The 20,530-nt window shown below is 27.5% G+C and overlaps 2 protein-coding genes across 2 annotated transcripts in view; one reads left to right on the plus strand and one right to left on the minus strand.

The window, feature by feature from the left end:
- Positions 1-20,530, minus strand: part of LOC106692425 (odorant receptor 85b) — a 259,507-nt gene that overhangs the window by 235,213 nt on the left and 3,764 nt on the right. The window contains exon 3 of the mRNA XM_067052112.1: positions 9,255-9,296. The gene's annotated coding sequence lies outside the window, so the exon portion shown is untranslated. The remainder of the gene's footprint in view (positions 1-9,254; positions 9,297-20,530) is intronic.
- On the plus strand, positions 278-16,208 carry LOC106692427 (uncharacterized). Its single transcript, XM_014438375.3, has 4 exons — positions 278-423; positions 13,134-13,253; positions 14,454-14,595; positions 15,690-16,208. The coding sequence occupies exons 1-4, from the start codon at positions 362-364 to the stop codon at positions 15,693-15,695; spliced, it is 330 nt and encodes a 109-aa protein (XP_014293861.1). The 5' UTR covers positions 278-361; the 3' UTR covers positions 15,696-16,208.

A 20,530-nucleotide genomic window follows, 5' to 3' on the forward strand; every position in this document is an offset into this window, starting at 1 on the left:
TTTTTTTTTTTTTTATTAGACATTTTAGCATGAAAAGAATAAAAGATAAAATATTTCACTCGCATTGAAATTTCCGAACACGGTCAATCGACTGAATGGGACCCATTCACAAATACCGCTGGGATCCCAGTTAACGCGAGACGAGGCCTAGTTTCGACAGGTCTGGAACACGCTGGAGGCTTGCACCCTCGTTCCTGGAATCCCCCCTCTAGGAACGACGGGGAACAGAGGAGTGGCCAAAAGAGAAGACGAAGAAGAGGCAGGAGTAAGTGTTGCATCAACCATTGGTCGAGTTGGAGGAGTGGGAGGAGTCGCTATAAAAGGCGAGCGGGGGCTGGCTTTGGATCAGATCGTCGTCAACATGCTGTCCAGGCTTATCATCCTGCTTTTGGCTGCTGCCATAGCTCACGGCTACAGGTTCAGGTATTGTAAACAAATAATATAGTATATAGTACTTACAATATAGTATGCATTTACAGATAAATCGGTAAAAAAAAATAATCCCATCTTTAAAAAAAGAAAACGAAATATAGTGTATAGTACTTCCAATACGGTGTATATCTACAGATCAATCGATGAAAAATGAAATTCGGCATTTTTTTAAATTACGAACATAATATTTAAATATAGTCCATATTTCCAGATCAATCGGTGAAGAAAATTCCAACTTTACAAAAAAAAAGCGAATTTAGTGTATAGTATTTCCAATATAGTGTATATTTAAAGATCAATGGGGTAAAAATACCTCATCTTGAAAAACAAAATAGCGAAACATAGTTACAATATATTGTACAGTACTTCCAGTATAGTATATGTCTCGAGTTCAGTCGGTAAAACAAATCCAACATTTAAAAAAAAAAATGGTGAAAACAAAATTCTGACATATTTGGAAACAAAATTAAAATATTAATTAAATATTCGCTCCAGTTTCATTTATTTAGAAACCCAATACCTTTATACTAACTCATCAAAATACTTCAAAACTCATTAACAGAATGAACCTGTAACTGCACATTGAGGAATATTACACCAAAACTTAATTCCCCCACTGTTGGAAAATTATCATTAAACAATTGAAATTATTATCTCATATAAATAAGCTAAATTTTTATTTAATTCCTATTTAATAGGAAATATAATATTTTAATTTAGGAAAAAGTTCAGTAATAATAATTAAATAACAGTTTGTTTAATTTTTAAATACACTGAATATGTTGATCTAAAGAATTTTTACTTGTCAAAAAAAAACCTTTACTTTTGTAGATGTATTTATTTTATTTATTTATTTACTCTACAAATTCTATTTGGATTCGGAATTCAATGATAATAATAAAAAAAAAAAAACATATATGAAATAAAGCTAATTTCTTTGAGAAAATCCGTTAAAAACATTATATTCAAATCTTACTTTAACTTTCTATTTAATAAAATATAAAAATGATTTATTTATGTATTTATCATTTATTTTTATATTATAATGATATTAATAATGAACATTTTAAACGAACTTCCTTTAACTTACGTTATCAATAAAAAACTTACTATTTTTTAATTATGTTAAATTATATATTGGTGGTTGAAAAATAGAAATAAGCTTCAATGTTTAAATTTATGTTATATGGTAATTTTTATTTTATAGTGGTTTATTATTAGATTGCTTTTGAAAATTTAAATATTTATAACTGGCCTAAGTATCTTAAATATGAAAATTATATTAGGCTTTTTTTTTTGTATAGATTTTTTATAAGTGCATGGTATAAATATATATAAAAAACCTATTATGTATTTTTTGTTTACAAAATTTATAAAATTAAAAAAAAAAAAATTGTTCACTTCCAAATTAACAAACTATATGAAAATTTCATTTTAAATATGATTATTACATTTTCTCAGAAATGAAGTAAAGTAATATAATTACTTTTTTTACTAAGTTAAGAATTCATTTTTAAAAAATAGTAATTAATTTTTATATGCTTTCTCGGCTCATTTCACCTTTATTACAGCATTTAAGCGCCTTGACTAATTATTAACTTTAAAAACAATTAAAACCACTTCAGACTAAAGAGCAATATCTTTAAAAAGAATAAAAATTTATAAGAAGTATTCTCTTTTATTTTTTTAAATTGAATAATTTTATTAATAAACATCAAATTTTGCGTCATTATTGAAAAATAAATATGAAATTGATTGTAAAGAAAAACGAAAATAATTCTATAAATGGACTTTTTCTTTATATTTCTGAATAATGTTTACTACAATTTGAATGATTTTTTTAAAGAATTGGTACAAAGTGGAAGTTTTACTTGAGTAATTTTTTTTTTCAACGTAGACAGGTATCAAGTAAATATTAAAGTATTTTTATTTAACGTTATACTAAGATTTATTAGAAATTTGAAATGTTAATTTTTTTTTTTTTGGAGCGGGAGGAGTTAAATTCATATTTATCATCGTATTTTTCCAATGAATACAAATAATTCCTTAATATAATATTATTTATATATTTTATAAATATATATATATATATTATTTAATTATATAAATAATATTATTTATATATTATAATATTTAATTCCTTAATATAATATTAAGGAATTCAACATCGCCTCCACAATTATCAGTCTTAATGAGGAGAATCCCCTTCAGATAAAATAACACGACACAGAGGCTGAAATCTGCGTGATCCATTTTCAAGGGAATGCAAAAATGACCACATAGAAATCATAATTCCAACACGCTATAAAAATAGTATAAGAATAGAGATCACAAAACATACCTAATTATATAGGACTGTCATTGTAAACTATACTGTTGTTGTATACAAAAATATTTACATGATTAAGACCAGATTACCATGTTTGGTTCTAGAGATAGGTTCAAAAAACGATTACGTCAGATTTGTTTCCGTTCCCTTTGTAGTAGGAAAGACACTGATTGTTGTAGAACAGTCGTTTATAAAGATTAGGGAAGGATGAATGGGAACCGCCTGATAATCGATATCACAATCGATTTTAAAGATCTTGACATCGAACGCATGCCCGGGAGATAAAAGGCGCTCCAGCGTACCCACAAACGTACTGAGTACGCAGTCAGGGCAGTTGTTGCGTCAGATGAGTTCCCAGGCCACGTGGTACACTAACCTAACGCTATTTATAACGCCATCAATTTCTTTTTCAGAAAATTAAAAAAAAAGGTGTACTAGAAGTTCTGAGGTAAAACATTGTAATCGATTATAGATAATTTGAAAGAATAATGTATTAATGTATGTAGCGGCAAGATCCAACTAAAAAAATTTTTTTTTTTTTTTCTATCATGAAAGATGACAAATGAAATATCGAATTGATATACATACATAGATATAAATGAAAGTAGATTTCTTCTGGTAATGTAAATGATAATGTAATATGTGAAATTCACATAACATAAACTACTATTTTCTTGATTTCAAAAATTATTTTAAAAATGAATACCTTCTTCTATACATTTCTATATTTTTGTACAAATCATTTTTTTGTTTTTTTTGTAAATATAATTTTTTTGTAATTAAAAAGACTTAGGCTATATATTGATTTGTTTTATGTTAGTGTGAAAATTTCAACAAAGTCAGACAATTACTTTTTGAGATGTTCTTCATCTGCCAAAAAAAAAATTAATAACTTAAAAATTCTTAGACGTATTAGAAATAAATGTTTATAAAATCAATAAAACCTTAACTACTTAACCGAATCAAATAATTTCCGAAAAAATTTAAATTCCGAGTCAAAACTGTTAATTATAGTTGAACAGAAAATTATATTGAAATAGCCGATATTAATAAATTATATTCTCTCATTTTTACGATTGTAATGTCAAATTATATTGTTGTTGGAGATTGCCATACTTTATGGGCTCTAAACTGTAAGGTCGTCTGAATTCTTACTGGCCTTAATTAAACATTTATTAATTCTGATGAAATATTAATGTATTTAGCTAACAAAAAAAAGGATCATTAAAAAGATAATTAAAGAAATTCCGCTTATTTATGTCGTTGGATAAATATCATACAATCAATATATTTTAATTTCCCTGTTGTCTACAATCTAATTAATCCATCTACTAAAATCTTAGAATGAAGCTTGAGCATTGAGGATTAATTCCTTTAGTTTTGCACTTCCACTTTACCTGAAAATATTTTTCAATCGAGCACAGGCTTAATACAAAGATAATATTGCGAGTTTTATCAAGAAACTTCTGACAAAATTTATAAGTACAGAGGATTAAAGTAAAAGCTAAATAACTTAAACTTGAGTTTAAGCCAGTACTAAGCACTAGGTAGAAATAATATGCATTAAAAGGACATTAGCATCCCTAATTAGAAAAAACTTGATTAAGTGAGTTTTTAAATAATAATTAAGAAAAAGAAAAAAAAAATTATCAAATCAATTGTTTTCGACTTGTCTTAAAGCTTTGTTGATCACTGACATAAACAAATTTTATTTTTTAAATTGACAATAAAATATGCCACATTGATCGCACCCGCACCAAATTTCATTTATTAATACACGCGGTCAATTAGGAATCTTTCCGAAAATAAAGTTAGTATAATACATCATTTTGAACACATCCATCTCGGAATCATCACATGTTACTAATAAATTTGAGTTAATTTTCTTCGTTTATAATTATTCAATATCAATTTAATGTTCTTCTTCCTCAAGCTAAATGATTGAGAAAAAAATATATGTTTCCATAAATACTATTGGCAGTATTCTTTATAAGTAGAAGTCTTTATTTATTTATTGTTTTTTTCTGAGCTGTTATGCAGAACATTCATTTATGAAAACACATATCAATTCTAAAATTTTATGAAATTTAGGTCATTCATACTTTTGGCATAAACTTTATTTTTTAAAATAAGTTGGTAACAAATTTTAAATTATCTTTTTTTTAATCGTCAGAAAATATTAAACATTGTCAATTATTACCCTTTAATTTTACATAAAAATTAAATAGATTGTAAATTAAGAGAGCTGTAGCAATTAATTTAAAAAATCACTCCTTTCCTAATAGGGGGAAAATTACGTCAAACGAATAAAAAAAAAGCCAACTGCAATCATTAACTTTACCCAATTAACTTCCAAGTAATAAATTAAGTAAAGTGTGAAATCAGGCATTAATTTGTCTCTGATTCGCTGGCCTTCAGCAGCCGTGCAATTAAAAACATATCTAGGGTTTCTTTCTGAGTAATCTTTAAGTCGATTTGATTTAAAGTCTATAGCATCTTATTTATGATTATTTTTTTTAGTTTTAACAAAAAAAAGATTGGCCCGTAAAGTGTGATAGAGGGGGAGCCGGAAGGCGACAGTGAATTAAAGTCATTGAAATTTATATCCGAAAAGTAAAAAAATTAAACTTTTTTTTTCCATTTTGAAATATTTAAGAAAATTACAACAATATAATTATTTTTAATTTACAATATAAATTTTTTTAGAATCAGCAGCTGTTTCTTAAATTGCTGGATACGTTATCATTTTTTTTGCAATCTCTAATAATATACTTCAAATCTTTTTAATTTAATTATCTAAACGATTTCAACACAAAGAAACGTAAACGAAATAGTTCCTTTATACTCTATAAAAAAGGTGTTAGATTTTATTTCGATTCCAAAATCATCAACTAAAACATATTCAAGTAAAACACGCTAACCAACTTTCTAAGATATATAATTTTTAATAAATAGGTGATCTATTTTCTTAACGTTTTAAGCAAATATTTCAAAAAGTAATATAGGATCGTCGCTCCCTGGGGTCTTAGTGGGGTTGGTCCGGCTGGGAAGGATGGCCTTATTAAGCTATAATTTTCTCTTCCTTACTTCAGTAAGTAAGGCTGCCATCCCACATGGTTAATATTAATATCGTCAGTTAATAATTGTTATCCTTATAATAATAATTATAATCCTTATAATAATATTTCAAAAAGTAATATAGGATCGTCGCTCCCTGGGGTCTTAGTGGGGCGGGTCCGGCGGGGAAGGATGGCCTTATTAAGCTATAATTTTCTCTTTCTTACTTCAGTAAGTAAGGCTGCCATCACACATGGTTAATATTAATATCGTCAGTTAATAATTGTTACCTTTTTGAAAACTATTAAATAATTCACATTCTTATGACCTAAACAAATTTATAACTATTAATTTTTTAAATCATGAAATTCTCGATAGCTCAACATGCATCCCATTTCGAATTAGGTACTTTTATATTCCAAAATCTGTAGTGATGAAAAAGAATGAAGCATGTATCGACATTTTGGAGTGACAGATAGGTAAGTTAATTGCAAGGCGCGGTTAGAGCCCGATTGGCGGCCATTTTGAACGTTCGGTCGGTAACCAAACCGAGTTCAATTTTCAACATTCGAAATAGATTCGTCTTGGTCAGATCCTCAACGCACAAGTGGTTTGAACGAATTTAATTATGAACTTTACCAATCGTAGCTATTTAATAAGTAGATACAACATAATAAAAAAAAATTTGAAAAGTATTTACAAAAATTTTAAATCAAATTGCGTGTATATCATAAAGAATAACTCTAAATCTATTTTGAAAAGAAGAGAAATGCTTTATCTGAAAGTATGGATTGCTACCCAAATATTTTGTGTTGCTATAATACACAGCTATAAACACTAACATAATTTATTTTATCCAATTTAAGTCTCAAAACAATCTATATTTCTTTATAAGTCCAACTTTTCGACCATTTTGCCATCCTCAAGGACAATCGATCATAAAACAGCTTTTATTACACATATGATTCTTAAGAATTTAAAAAAAAACATATTATTAATAAATTATCATACCTTAAATACAAATTTAGAACCACATCAATTAAAAAACTTTATGCAGGCTATTCCCCCTGGGTCAATAATTTCAGTCCAAAATTACTCTAATAGAGATTAAACATAAAGGAATCATATAAATTTATTGATACGCAATCCTTAGTTTATGTCTAATTACCTATTTTGTCAATTCTTCACATTAACATTAAAACTATTAAAACAGTCAATTTACACTATTATACCTATTACAACAATATTAGTAACCTTCCCCACACCCAGTTCAGGCATGTGATTTATTTATTTTGTTTAAATTTCCTATTTATTTTATTATTACAAATCACATCGAGAGGTTAATATAGTCAACAACATAAATTTTATTCCATATTTTCAATAAATTAATTTTGATTAAAATCTTTGCATAGTGTATGTAGGTTCAGATTTCTTGTGTTTGTTTTAAAATTTAATATATATAATATTTTTTTTTTACCTACTGCCTACTTTCTTAAGAAAATCATATACTGAAAATCAACAATTGTGTGATAGGAATTTATAATATTTCTAAGAATAAGTTAAGTAATACGTTATTCAATTAAAAAATTCAGGCATATTAAAAATTTTGAAATAAATAATAAATAATTTAAAACAAGTTTTAATCGAGTTTGAAAGAATTAAATGTGTTTGGGAAAGGTTTCAATACACATTTAAATAGACACCCACATTTAATCTGTAAAGGGTTAAAAGTAATTTGCAAAGGGCCTCATTTAATTTGCAGAGGGTACCCCTTTGATAGTTATCAAATCGACTTTTAAATGTCTAAATAGGCATTTTATAATAAGCGTGTGTACTGCATTCGTTAAAGATTTAAAGGTCCAAGAAGTATGTTTTTAGATTCCCTGAGTTCAAATAACTAAGTCTTGTGCCTATATGTTCGGCCTGACTCAAAAACGATTAATCCATTTTTCAATTTCAGTCTTTTTTTAAATATTGCTCGATTAAACTATCTAAAACCGGCCTTTAGTTATAACTAAGTTATATTTTTGGTTTAAAAATGGATTCGAAAAATTCATCTAAGAGAGCGGTATGTGTCCTATATCCTTAAAACGTCACACGTTACATCTTCATTAACTTCCGAAGCGTGAATGGAACCACTTCTGAACCTCTGTAATGGTTAAGCGAATAAAGAAAAAAAAAAAAGATCCCTAGTAGAAGCCTTAAACCGATTGAGTGATGACCGTTTCCAAAGTGTCCCCTCATGTTCACTAAATCGAAAATTCTTCCTCGGGGCTTCAACGATTTATATACTACACCATCCTCTCTTTCCCTCTGGTGTGAATAAAAAAACAACAAAAGATACAGCAAAATTCGAAAATTGAGTTCCCAAGATGTTAACAGCCGCGGAATAAATGGTTCTTCTTGCTGAGAAAAGCATTATTCACTAACAACTTGTATCCCGGTAACGTGAATACAAATGGAGTGTTGCAAGGGATCTCAGAGGAACCGTGTATCATCTTCAAAATGTTTCATCAGAAGAAATATATCATCTGAATGTCCCTCGTGGATTGGGCTGATAAATTCTGTAGCTTAGTGGTAAATCAATTGCTTGTTCAAATATTTCAGTTCAAGAATTTTAAAATATTTTAATAACTACTTGAAAAGTATTAATCATAACATAACATTTTAAATAAATCATTCATAGTTCACAGATTTATTTTTAAAAACTCTCTATTACTTTCTATGATTTCATATATCAAGTACTATTGTTTTTAAAATCCTTGGTCTTCAAACGGTAAATTAAAAATTTATTCGATTTCAGAGGAGTACTTCGATTTAATAATACGTCAAGTAGAAAAATTTTAAGATTTTTCATTTTATTCACGAATAAGAAAAAAAGTCTTTTTGAAGTAGGTTTTCTGGTATTTGAACACTGTCCCAGAAGTAATTTGTACTAAATATAAATCATATTAATGCCTGAGTTTGGTAAACTACAAAATAGTCATTGATGGCCTTTTGTAAAAATTAAACAGCATTTATTTAATAATTTTTCGTCTATAGAAAAAAGCTCTCTTTTTTAAATAAATTAGGAATCGTAAACAAATAAAATAAATAAGATATAATGTTTGGCAATTTAAAAAAAAAAAATTAAGACATAAGTATTGGAATTATGAACTTAAAATCCATTCTAATTAATAATTTTCATCTAACTGCAGAAAAAATAAATAAGTTTTATTTCATGAACCGTTTAGCGGTTTTTATATGAGAGGAACACGCATATAGGAAAAACGAAAGCATTACCGCAGAAATTAAGTAAGTTTTCTTTTAGTTAATGACCAAGATAATAACACGAACATACACTGGCCGGTCTTTCGGTACTTAAGGAATTTTTTCAAGCGAAGAATAAAGAAATACAAAAGCATTTTGTTCCTAGATACTAAAAAATTCCACCTACCTCAAAAACTATACTTTCTTCAAAGAATTCATCAGGAACGATCTACAAAAAAAAGTAGTGATAATTTTGATAAATATTTTTTTGAATCTAATTAAAAATAAATAACTAAGGCTATGTTATATGATTTATTATACATGTATAACTAGCTAAATAGCTCATGAATAGGTCCTGTAAGTGTACTTAAATATTCAACTATATATGAAAATGATATACTATTGGAACATTCATTAATTTAAAATGTTATAGTATCAACAAAATTTAAAATTTGGAATTGCATCGATTATAATGAAGAAAATAATACTACCGTTTCAGGAAATACAAATTAATTAAATAATACAAAATTTTATTAAATAAAAAACAATCGTCGGCAATATTTTAAATGTACTTCAATCCAATTGGATGAAAGGTTTTGAAAGGGGGTGCGAACATATTTTAACTAAATTAATTTTTTTCCCAATAAAGAGACTACCACTTGACTGTGTAAAAGTTAAAATAAAACAGAGATGGCAACACGAATTTTTTAAAATCCATTAAGAAAAATATTCAACTAAAACTAAATTAAATTTTTAAATTAGTTTTTCGCCACGTGATTTTAATGATATATATTATTTACACATCATTATAATACACTTCATAAATGTTCGTTATTTAAATATTATTACTTAATTTTTAGACACATTACATCGTTTATTAACATTTGACGAGTATTCAAAAGGAGTATCCACTTCTCAATACAAAAATTATTTTTTATATATTAAAATCCTATAAAAAAAAAACCTTATTTAGTTAATTTCAAAATTTAAATTTTACCCAGAGGTATAGGTGTTACAACAATTATAATTATTTTTAATAATGCATGCTAAAAGTGGATTTATTTAATTTTGATAAAATACTCCTCATTTCATTTTGAGTTATGTTTTGTTTTAATTTCTTCGGAAACATTCATTTCAATATTTTCCTTTATGTCAAAATTTAAAGATTCGCATTATTTAAAGTTAAATAATTTATAATGCAGTAGAGAAAAATCGTATTAAATGGAATCCATCGGATAAAAAGTGATAAAAACAAAAGTTATAATTTTTTTTCAGATATAAGAAATATATAAATTGAAAACATAAATCCAGATAGTGAATATCCCATACAGAAAAATATTTTCCACTGAATGACGACAACCTGACTCAAAGAAAATTAAATTTTCCTAAATCGATTTCTTATTCAAAGCCGGGCAGTACAGATGGTATACAGGGCGCTTCTAAAGCAGTTTACACCGCGATATTACTAATAACATTTTTATTAGTATGTTATTAAAATTTTTATATCTACAGTTTACAACGATCAGTAGCGTTATGTTAATAATATTTTAAACAAATTGTAAATGAAATCAAATCTCACAAACGTTTTTGTAGGACATTGCATTGTTAGTAACAAGTGTTATTAGAGATATTATCTCCTGTATAAATCCATCTTCAAAGTTACGATCTCTTATTTATTTTTGTTTATTTACTTAGTAAATCATAACAAACGTGACCAGATAGTAAAATCCATCGGTCGGTGCCAAAATAAAATACGAAAATAATGAACATGAATTGAAATATTTGATTGAAATACTTTTAATTATTGTGGCGTTGTGGAGGCAACAAATGCTCATAAGCTAAAATTATACAATTTTGAAATTATTTCAAGAGATAAAGCTAATAATTTGCTTAATTATTATTTGAAACAATAATAATAATAGAAGAAGGCAATTAATAATAGAATAATAATTCAATCTTATATAATATTAGTAATATATTAAATTTTATATTATTGATATTATATAATTATAATAATAACTTTAGTATTATGTAATAATATATTAACTTTTACTAGAGCCAGGAGAAGGATCAGTGAATAAAAAAAATTAAAATAGTACTAAAAAAAAAATTAAAGAAAAACACGAAACTATTCTTAATTCGCAAAAATTTGATTTAAAAAAAATTAATTTAGTTCCTTTTCAAATTTTTTTTTCTGTTTATTTTTACGAGAACCCCAACGGAATTCAAATGGAATCTATACAAAAGAGGAATAGGAATTAAGAAACCTATAACTGAATGAGACCTTATCAAATTCATCCATTCATTAATTTATTTCTATGAAGTTCTTTATCTCTTCTCTTTAATTCAATCTCGAAATCAATACGCTTTTCTGAAAGGAACCTCTCGATTCCTATTGCAGGCCTTTACAAAATGGGTTGAACCCAAGAGATAAGAAGATATTTTGTGAAAGGAAAAGGCATGTTTACTTACAAAAAATATCTCACATAACAATTTACTTATTCTTTTATCTCAAGGAAATAGAGAGTTCTAAGAACCTCATTTCGGGGAATAGATTTAAAAATAATAAACTCTAAATTTCTATTGATAATTTTTATCTTCATTTACCTAAATAAATGGAATATGCAGTAAGGGAGACCAATGACGAAGTCGAAATTACCAGAGAGTGTGTATGTATAAAGATCCTGGCTCAAAGTAGGATATATGCCCGGGATGTTATAAATTTTTATATAATCTTCATCTAAAGTACTGTTAATTTTGAAATAATTAACCATTTTGCATTGTTAGAAGGCTGGAAATCATAGATAATCGAGATAATGTCACATTTCTCCCTACTGTAGTATTCTTGGCAGGAAAAAAAAAAATTGATATTCAAAATTCACACCTCGAAAAACCCTAAAATACGAATTTTTAAGCAACAAAAGATACAAATTTATGGTTGTGCCTTCCAGGGAGGTGAAGTTATGTGATACACGAATCGCATCAGATTTTTAAAATCCCTTCGAAAGCTATTTATGAAGATTTTTTTTAAAAACCCAATTAATGTAATATACCTGTATACAACGAATAAACTTCAATATTACAGACATAAAATTCTCTCTTTAATAAAAAAAATGTCTTTTTACAATGAATTTTCGCAACGGTAACCTTTACATAGCGTAAATGACCTTTATATAACGTATTGTTTACGTATAAAACTCATTTAAACAAATGAATGTATCTGAATATGAATTTTTACGGTCCCTTTTGTAAATCTTCTTCCCGGTTGTGCTTAGTCAATTTCATCTATATCGTGACATAACACTATATGTTGAAATTTAGGTTGATTTCCATACAATACGTAAATCAATCTACGATCCCCCTTCTTACTCAAGTAAAAGTTAATGTTATTATTTAATATTAAAGTTATTATTATAGTTAGATATTATTATATAATACCAATAATGCAAAATTAAATATATTATTATATTATATAAGATTTTATTATTATCCTTCGATTAGTTGCCTTTTTCAAATCTCCTATATTTCATTTTTTATTATAGCTGTATTATATAAATTAAATTATTAGTTTTATATCTAGAAATAATTTCAAAATTGTATAACTTAAGTTTATAAGCCGTTTCCGCCTCCACAAGGCACCACCAATTAAAAGTATCTTAAACAAATATTTAATTTTAGGTTCATTAATTTTTTATGTTATTTTGGCACCAACCGGTAGAACCCATCTGGTAGGACCGGATTTGTTGTACTTTACTGAAAAAAATTAATAAAAACGCATCTCACGATATAACGATTTTTTTTAGATAATTATCAAGAATTATTTTAAAAGATGAAGTAGCAAGATTATCGAATATGATTAAGATAGATTCCCGGAAAAAAATATATATAGCTAAAGGCTACTGCATGCGACAATAGATTGTACGAATAGTAACAGATCGTTATCTCAAAATTACACAACGTTTGCTCGTGATAGAATCAGATAATTAAAAATAAAATCAGTCTTGTTCCACATTGTGCTGCGGAATGTGCCTCTTCAATTATCTTTACAAAAAATATTTTGTTCCAGGCAAAAAAGAGTTTCGGATCAACGGCTCGCAGAGCTTGAAACACTGGTGGCCCTGTCGAACATGAAAGGAAACATCAAAACTATACCGTATGGATATGGCAGCGTCGACCCAATCAAAGCGTAAGTATCTAACCACTTTCATACAATTTATAATAAAAATATAATTAGTAATTTAATAGTTATTTATATTGCGTTTTATTACTATTTATTTTGAAAATGGAAAATGGTTTATTATTCTGAGACTAGGTCCCTTTAGAACAATTACAAGGTAATTTTAATTTTAAAATAGTATAAATTGGCTAAAAACAGTGTGGCCATAAATAATTATAACTTATATTAAAATTTTATATAAATAATTTTAGATACAGAGAAGAAGATAAATAAATAAATTTAAAAACTAACAGACTATACATGAAAAACAAAAACATAAATGTAGTTACAAATTATCTGTACTATTATAACAATGGATTATATTAGTGCAGTAAAAGGTAGTTAAATAGAAGGGTTTTAAACAAGGGAAGGGTTAGTACATGCAGTAATTGGAGGAAATGGAGTATTTTCGATTTATATATGACATGTGTTTTAACTAATTCTCCTATCCCTTTTGCCAAATAAATGCCTTATGAGTCACATTAGACAATAAATTGTTATTCAATCATATTATTTCAAATTATAAAAGGCAAGGAAAATAATATTCAAAATGTTTCCATATTTTAATAAAAAATCAAAACTATCCCCTCCCCCAAGAAATCAGTACAATGACCTATCATAAAATTCTTACAACAAACTTTAAAAAACTACAAGTATTCCAAAACAAATGTCACAGAATCAGGTCGCAAGTTCACACATTCACACCAATTATTAAGAAATGCAAGAATGTATTTTTTTTATTATGGAGAGATTTAATTTACAATTTGATTCTAATATTTATGAATGATAATGTTTAATACACAGATGAAAATTATCAAATCTTCAATATTCAAATTTTGTTTTACGGATTCAAATTAATAACCATAGATCATACTTAGTTATAAAAAACAGTCTTTTGTTATACTAAAGTAACATAAATAATTATAAAACAAACATAAAAAATTAACTAGATATTTTCGCTTAAATCTAAGTAGGCTATCATTCTGATAGTAACATATGTTTTGCTACTTTCAAAGAACTATGTAAGCTCAGTTTATGAAGGAAAACAATACTATTAAACATATTGTACCTAATTTATAAATAATAGTTTTAATAATAATAATATATATATATTTTTTAAAAAACACCACTGTACTTCATTTTTGTAAAATAAATAATATGAAATTACAGTGGGAGGAAAAGGAGGTCATCATCAGGTGCTCTCATCGACAGACTTCTTCAGAGCATAGCCCATGAAGATGACGACAGCATAGGACAAGAGAGACCAGTTATACAATGGCCGCCATACTTTTGGGCTGCAAATGATCAGCCTGTAAGTATTATTATAAAACTGTATTATCGTAGATATATGTAATACATATTACAGTACTATTGATCCATTTTTCAACTCTCAAGAGCGATAAATTTTGAGGAATAATGTATCAAAGAAAGAGAATTTTATGGTAAAGTAATGAATCTCAATTTTGATTCTTAATGAAACTTTAATAAAAGTTATTCAAATAAGTGAGTGGTTTCAAAACTCTGATAGAGGTAGTTCAGCGGATCGAGACGATTCAAACTGGGTTTTAAAGATTTTGGCATGAACATCAATAACCAAGAATGTTACTACAAATGATATAAGTTGGACCCTGTGTTTTAAGGCTAAAAAATGAACCATTTTTGAGATAGCACTCGAATTAGATGTGGACCAAATCTCATTCAAAGGAGCCATGGGATGGTTGCCATGGGATATTTATGCAACAATTGAGCTGAACGGCTCGGCTGATTTTTATTATGGATAGCCTGAATTATCCAACTAGATAGCATAAATGTTTTGTAAGAAGTCAAGGTCCTGAAAATGTTTGCATCAAATTTGTTTAGTCTGTCCATCTGTGCTTATAGAAAAATACTTTGAGTTAAAGTTTAACTAATTCTTAGTTAATTTCTCAAATTATGAAGTGATATTCCAAAAATTTAGAACAATTTAAACTCAAAATATTGAAAAAAAAATATATATATATTTAGTCTGTGCTTATCTCAATATGTAAAAATTTTTTTTAAGAACAGATTTCCAATTTTCATGTTTCAAATTATTCAGACCCTTGGGTTCTCAATAAAAATATCATAACCTGAAGTGGTATTTTTAAGTGGGGCTACTTATTACATAAAATGTGACCTAAACATAGTCTTTATTAAGTATCCAGCTTTACAAATTTTGTGTGAGTTAAATAGTTTCTTGATAATATTATATTGTTTATAAGAGTGAGCATGATATATTATGAATGAGTTAAAGAGAAGAAGGAAATATACCTAAAGTGAGAGTTCTGGCAGGGATAAACTAGTTTTATTATTTTGAATTATAGTCTTTACATCTAATATTTTAAAAATCACTTCTATTAATTCATCAACTTGTTTTTTTTTTTTTAGGAATGAAGTTTTTGCCCTTCACCAGCTCAACTCCTGATTCCAGTATCGATATCCAAGTATTATAAATGTTAATTGATAATAATTTAATACCCAAGTATTATAAACGTTATTACAAAACTATTTATGTAAAAGGTTCCTTTCTGTTTTAACGTGAAATATTTTTTTTATATATTTTTTTACTGCTTATTTATTATTGTATTGCTTTATTTATTGAATAATTTTAAGATTTTTTTCCTTTTAAAAATAGTATTATGTGAATGGCAAGAATAATCAAATTGATTGGAATAGTTTTTTTTTAGTTTTAAGATACCTACCGTCCACTTTTAGTTATTACTTCTGTCTAATAGTTAGTTATACTTCATGTATATAGGTATGAAAACCAAATAGAGAAATAAATATGTTTCCTTTAAATCTAAGATTTGTTCTAGTCATTCGATGTATACTTAATATATGTACTTAATAATTATATTTCGTTGTGACGTTTTTTGTTATTTAAAATAAAATATCATTAAGTGTTTTTTCCATTAATTGTTTTCTACCTTTATACAATATAAAAATAATTTAAACCCAACAAAAGTTCACACATAACATTAATATAGTCCTATATTAGAGGCACTAAACACATAACTACCTCCTTGCAAGAAATATGAATATATTAAAAAAAAGAAGTTGAATTATTTTTCTTAATTGAAGAATTATTATTAGGAAACAATATAAAACAGTTGGGAAAGTGTTAAGGGCAAATTAAAATAGTTCTAATGAAAACTTTTAATATTGTGAATAACCTCAGTTTTCTGAGGGGAGTCCTCCAAAAAGCATAAGCTTAAATAGAACTAAACCACCCCTGTTATAGAGGTACCTGGATTATAGCTGGAGCAGAAAAAAAAAAAATTAGTTGGAAAAGATATACACACATGAATCTAACAAAAGATGCTTTATTAAAAAAAAACATACTAAAAATCAATGACTAGTAATATGTAAGTTACAAAACATAAGCACAAAAGTGACAAAATTTTGGTTTACCAATAAATAATTTGTTAATTCATTCTATGATTTAATAAATTGATTATTGGTAAACCAAAATTATCCCTAAACTAGACTCATAATAAGATATGTCATAGATATGCTGTTTAAAATATTTTTCAATATATATTATAAAAATAATTATTTCAACTTCTTAAGAATCATTAATTAAAAACTGTAGTCATCAAATATACTCACTGTTTTCATTCGATGCACATTGCTTTACAAATTTTATTTATTTGGAAAATTTTTTACTTGTGCTGTGGTCATTCCTTCCAATGACGAACTGGGCAGGCTGTAACAGCCGACCTGTTGGGAACCACTGCTCTAGATCAAAGGTTCACAATTTGTTTTTTTTTTCATTTAATACCAGATCGGCCTGGTGGGTCTTATATGGTTGATGAAACCCTTGTTTTTTTTGTTTTTTTTAACAGTTGATTATGGGGGAGGGGATATAGTCTCGTACAAAAGACACCCCTAAATATAATACAATATATACAATGTTATAATAAAAGAAAATAAGATAAAATAAATGAATAAAAATAAGGATTATAAATAAAAGAGAAAAGTAAAATTAATAAAAAAAATAACTACATTTGTAGTCTTAACAAAAAAAAACAATTGCCCTCTAATGGTAAAAAAAAAAGAAGTTAATTTGAAAAAAATAATAAGTAAAATAGAAGTAGTGTGAATAATAGAATTAATAAATATAGAAGTTATAACAGAATGTCCTGCAGCAGCCTGGGCTACAGTCTTCGAGTTGAGGTTGGGTTTCCCAAGTTGTAGGTCACTGCTCCTTTAACTGTCGGAAACTGGGAGTGGAACTTCATGAACCGTTTTTTGATGTAATTCTCCATTGACTCCATTTGTAATTCCCGATGCAATTGGCTATTTCTTATGAACCAAGGAGCATGCACTGCGAGTCTTAGGACTTTATTTTGAAAATATTGTAATTTTTTTTCCTTTTCGTAAAGGAGGCCGCTCTTCAGACTTCACAGCCGTACATCAGCAGTGGCCTGGCAATTTTTAAAATTTAAGAACAGTTGTTTCTGGTTTTAATTTAGAATTCACAATTTGTTAACTTTAAGTTTCCACAAGATCAACACTGTCATTATCACTACTTACGGAATGTGAAGTGCTTTGCTGTACAGCCCAGACCAAGCTGCATGATCCTGCATATATCCACTCTCCTGTTCTAATTCAGATTTCTCTTGGGGACATATTTAAACTTAACTTATTTTTTCCTAGATTTGCCTGGGTCATTCCTTTGACTATTACCGTCAATCAGAGCCTCTTATGATAATCTGACAAGACACCTAGTTTTCATTCTTAAAATAAACCCACAAACGATACTAGATAAGATAGTTACTTATATTCCATTTTCTTCAGGTTTGGCAATGAGGTTTTGAGGGTACTGTTGCGGTTGATTCTAATTTTTCCTCCTAGTCTAGGTTCTAACATCTTTTGAGAAGCAATTAGCTTTCCTTGTTGTATTGAATGTTCCTAAGATTAAACAATTATTGATGTTTCTATCAACTAGAGCCTTAAGAATCTCCTCCTGTATAATTCTAGCAAAGAATTTTGTAAAATCTATGGAACAAACAGTGAGCTCTTTACTTTTTCATTTGCTTTGTCTGTGAACTGCTTCAAAGCGAAGATTAAATTTTGGGTGTTCCTGTTTTGTTTTTTTCCAATTGGGAGTTATTCTAAAAGAGGATGAGGTTATCTTGGAATATATTTTATTGATGATGCTGAAAAAAGGCATACACCAATCGTTCGGTAAATATCTGCCTTACTATTTTTAATAAAAGTAAAAAAGATGATTGCAAAGTCAAAAAAGAAAAATTTTGAAAATTTCTCAAGAAAACTGTTAAAAGAGATTTTAAAAAACCAGGTGTTATACAGATTCAGGGTAGAAACATGAGCAGAAGTTATTCGACAGAGTTTAAGCCTTGACCAGAGCAAACCAAAATATTAAAAAAAAAAAGTTTTTTCTTATGCCTTTTAATATTAACCTAAATACAATACACTTCAATCAAATTTTTAAAAATAAAAATTATCCCACTATCATGTTTGTATCTCATGAGATACATGATCCACTTTGGGTGAATATAAGGTTAAATCATTCTGTAGGTATCAACAAAAAAAGCATCAATTAAATATATAATTGCTTTTTGTAACACAAAATGTTATTCCTATTTTTTTCTGTTTGTTAGTATTATTAATGTGGTTAATAGAAAAAGAAAAACATTTTTTGAAGGATAGTTTTTGTATTGAAATAGTGTGTTTTGTAAGTAAATAGCCATTTTATACGATTTAATTAGATATTAGGTTTTGTTTTTGAAGAAATATGACAAGGGAAATTGGCCTGCAAAACAAAGACATCTAAAATTAATTGTGACAATTGAATAACTGAGGTATGTTTAAAAATATTGGTATTATGTGAGGAGAAGATATGGTAATAATGTGAAAACAATTTTCAGGTTGTCTCGTTCATAATGTCCTCTCGGGTCCTACGTTCGAGGTTTTAAAATAAAAAGTTGAGATTAAATTGGATTATTTGCAATTGGTGTTATTATTATTACAACAATAGTTTTTCTAAAAACAAAAGACATTAGTAGTTGACATATCTATCTATGTATTTAAAATTTGATAAATATAGAACAAAATAAAGACTGAGTAAAATTGTTATTATGAATTACACATAATCAATTGTAAATTAAAATTTTCAGGATTTTTGTCATAGGATTATATTTTTCTGAACTGTCATAGTGTTCCTTATGGTGGGATGATAGCCAAAATTTTGATAATAAATTAAAATTATGGATAAATAATCTTGCCTATAATTATTAATTAGGACTAAAGTTTATACATTTTATTTTCATAAATGAAATTAAAAAAACAATGTCTTTAAGGTACCATAATCTGACCTCACGTCTGACACACTTCACTATGGTTTCCATTTCTCAACATTTAATTATTATGAATTAAGGATGAACAATAATAAAATAACTTTAAAATGGGCCATTTATCTCATTGGATACAAATAACCTTACAGGAGAATGAACCTAAGCAGGCCATGTATCTTATGTTAAATAAATTGTTAGCAGGATACAAAATGAACAGCTTTCTTTTATTAAAAAAAAAAATTAATATAATTTTTATTTATAAAATAATTTTTATAAATTCTTGATCCTTTACAACTGTCTGAAAAACATTATTAGAACTAGAAATAGCCTTTCTTGAATAAATCCTTCCTAAATAGAAAGGAGCTGAGGAAAGATACAAAAATCAAGATTTATAAGTCAACATTTACACCACTCCTCATAATCCTCCAAGTACTGGACAATAATAGAAACATTAAGGACAAACCCAGGCAATGGAAGTGCAGTGACTAAGGAAGGTGGAAGAGAGAATCAGGCAAAACAGGGTAAGAAATACAACAATAAAAACCAGTTTCGGGGTGAACACCAAACACAGCATTATAGAGAAATCCCAACTAAGATGGTTTGGCTATTTTCTTATAAGACCAAGAAGACCTTGCCAGAAAGACCTATGGGCCAAGGTAGAGGGGACGTGGCCTTGAGGTAGGCGCAGAACCACCTAGGAGCAGAATGTCCAGGAAGCCTTCTGTTGAAGAAACATAAACTGGGAAGAGAGAAGAAGATTGGACAATAAAGACAATTGGAGGCGGGTGTTTAAGCAGAAACCCCACAGTCCTATGTGGTGACAAGGATGTTAGATTATGATGATAAATTGTCCATAAACATTTATTTCAAAATATTTTTTATTTTTAATTATTTATTTAATCTAATTTA

Source organism: Halyomorpha halys, unplaced genomic scaffold (assembly GCF_000696795.3).
Source record: "Halyomorpha halys isolate HHAL.00 unplaced genomic scaffold, Hhal_1.1 Scaffold56.1, whole genome shotgun sequence".
Taxonomy (NCBI): domain Eukaryota; kingdom Metazoa; phylum Arthropoda; class Insecta; order Hemiptera; family Pentatomidae; genus Halyomorpha; species Halyomorpha halys.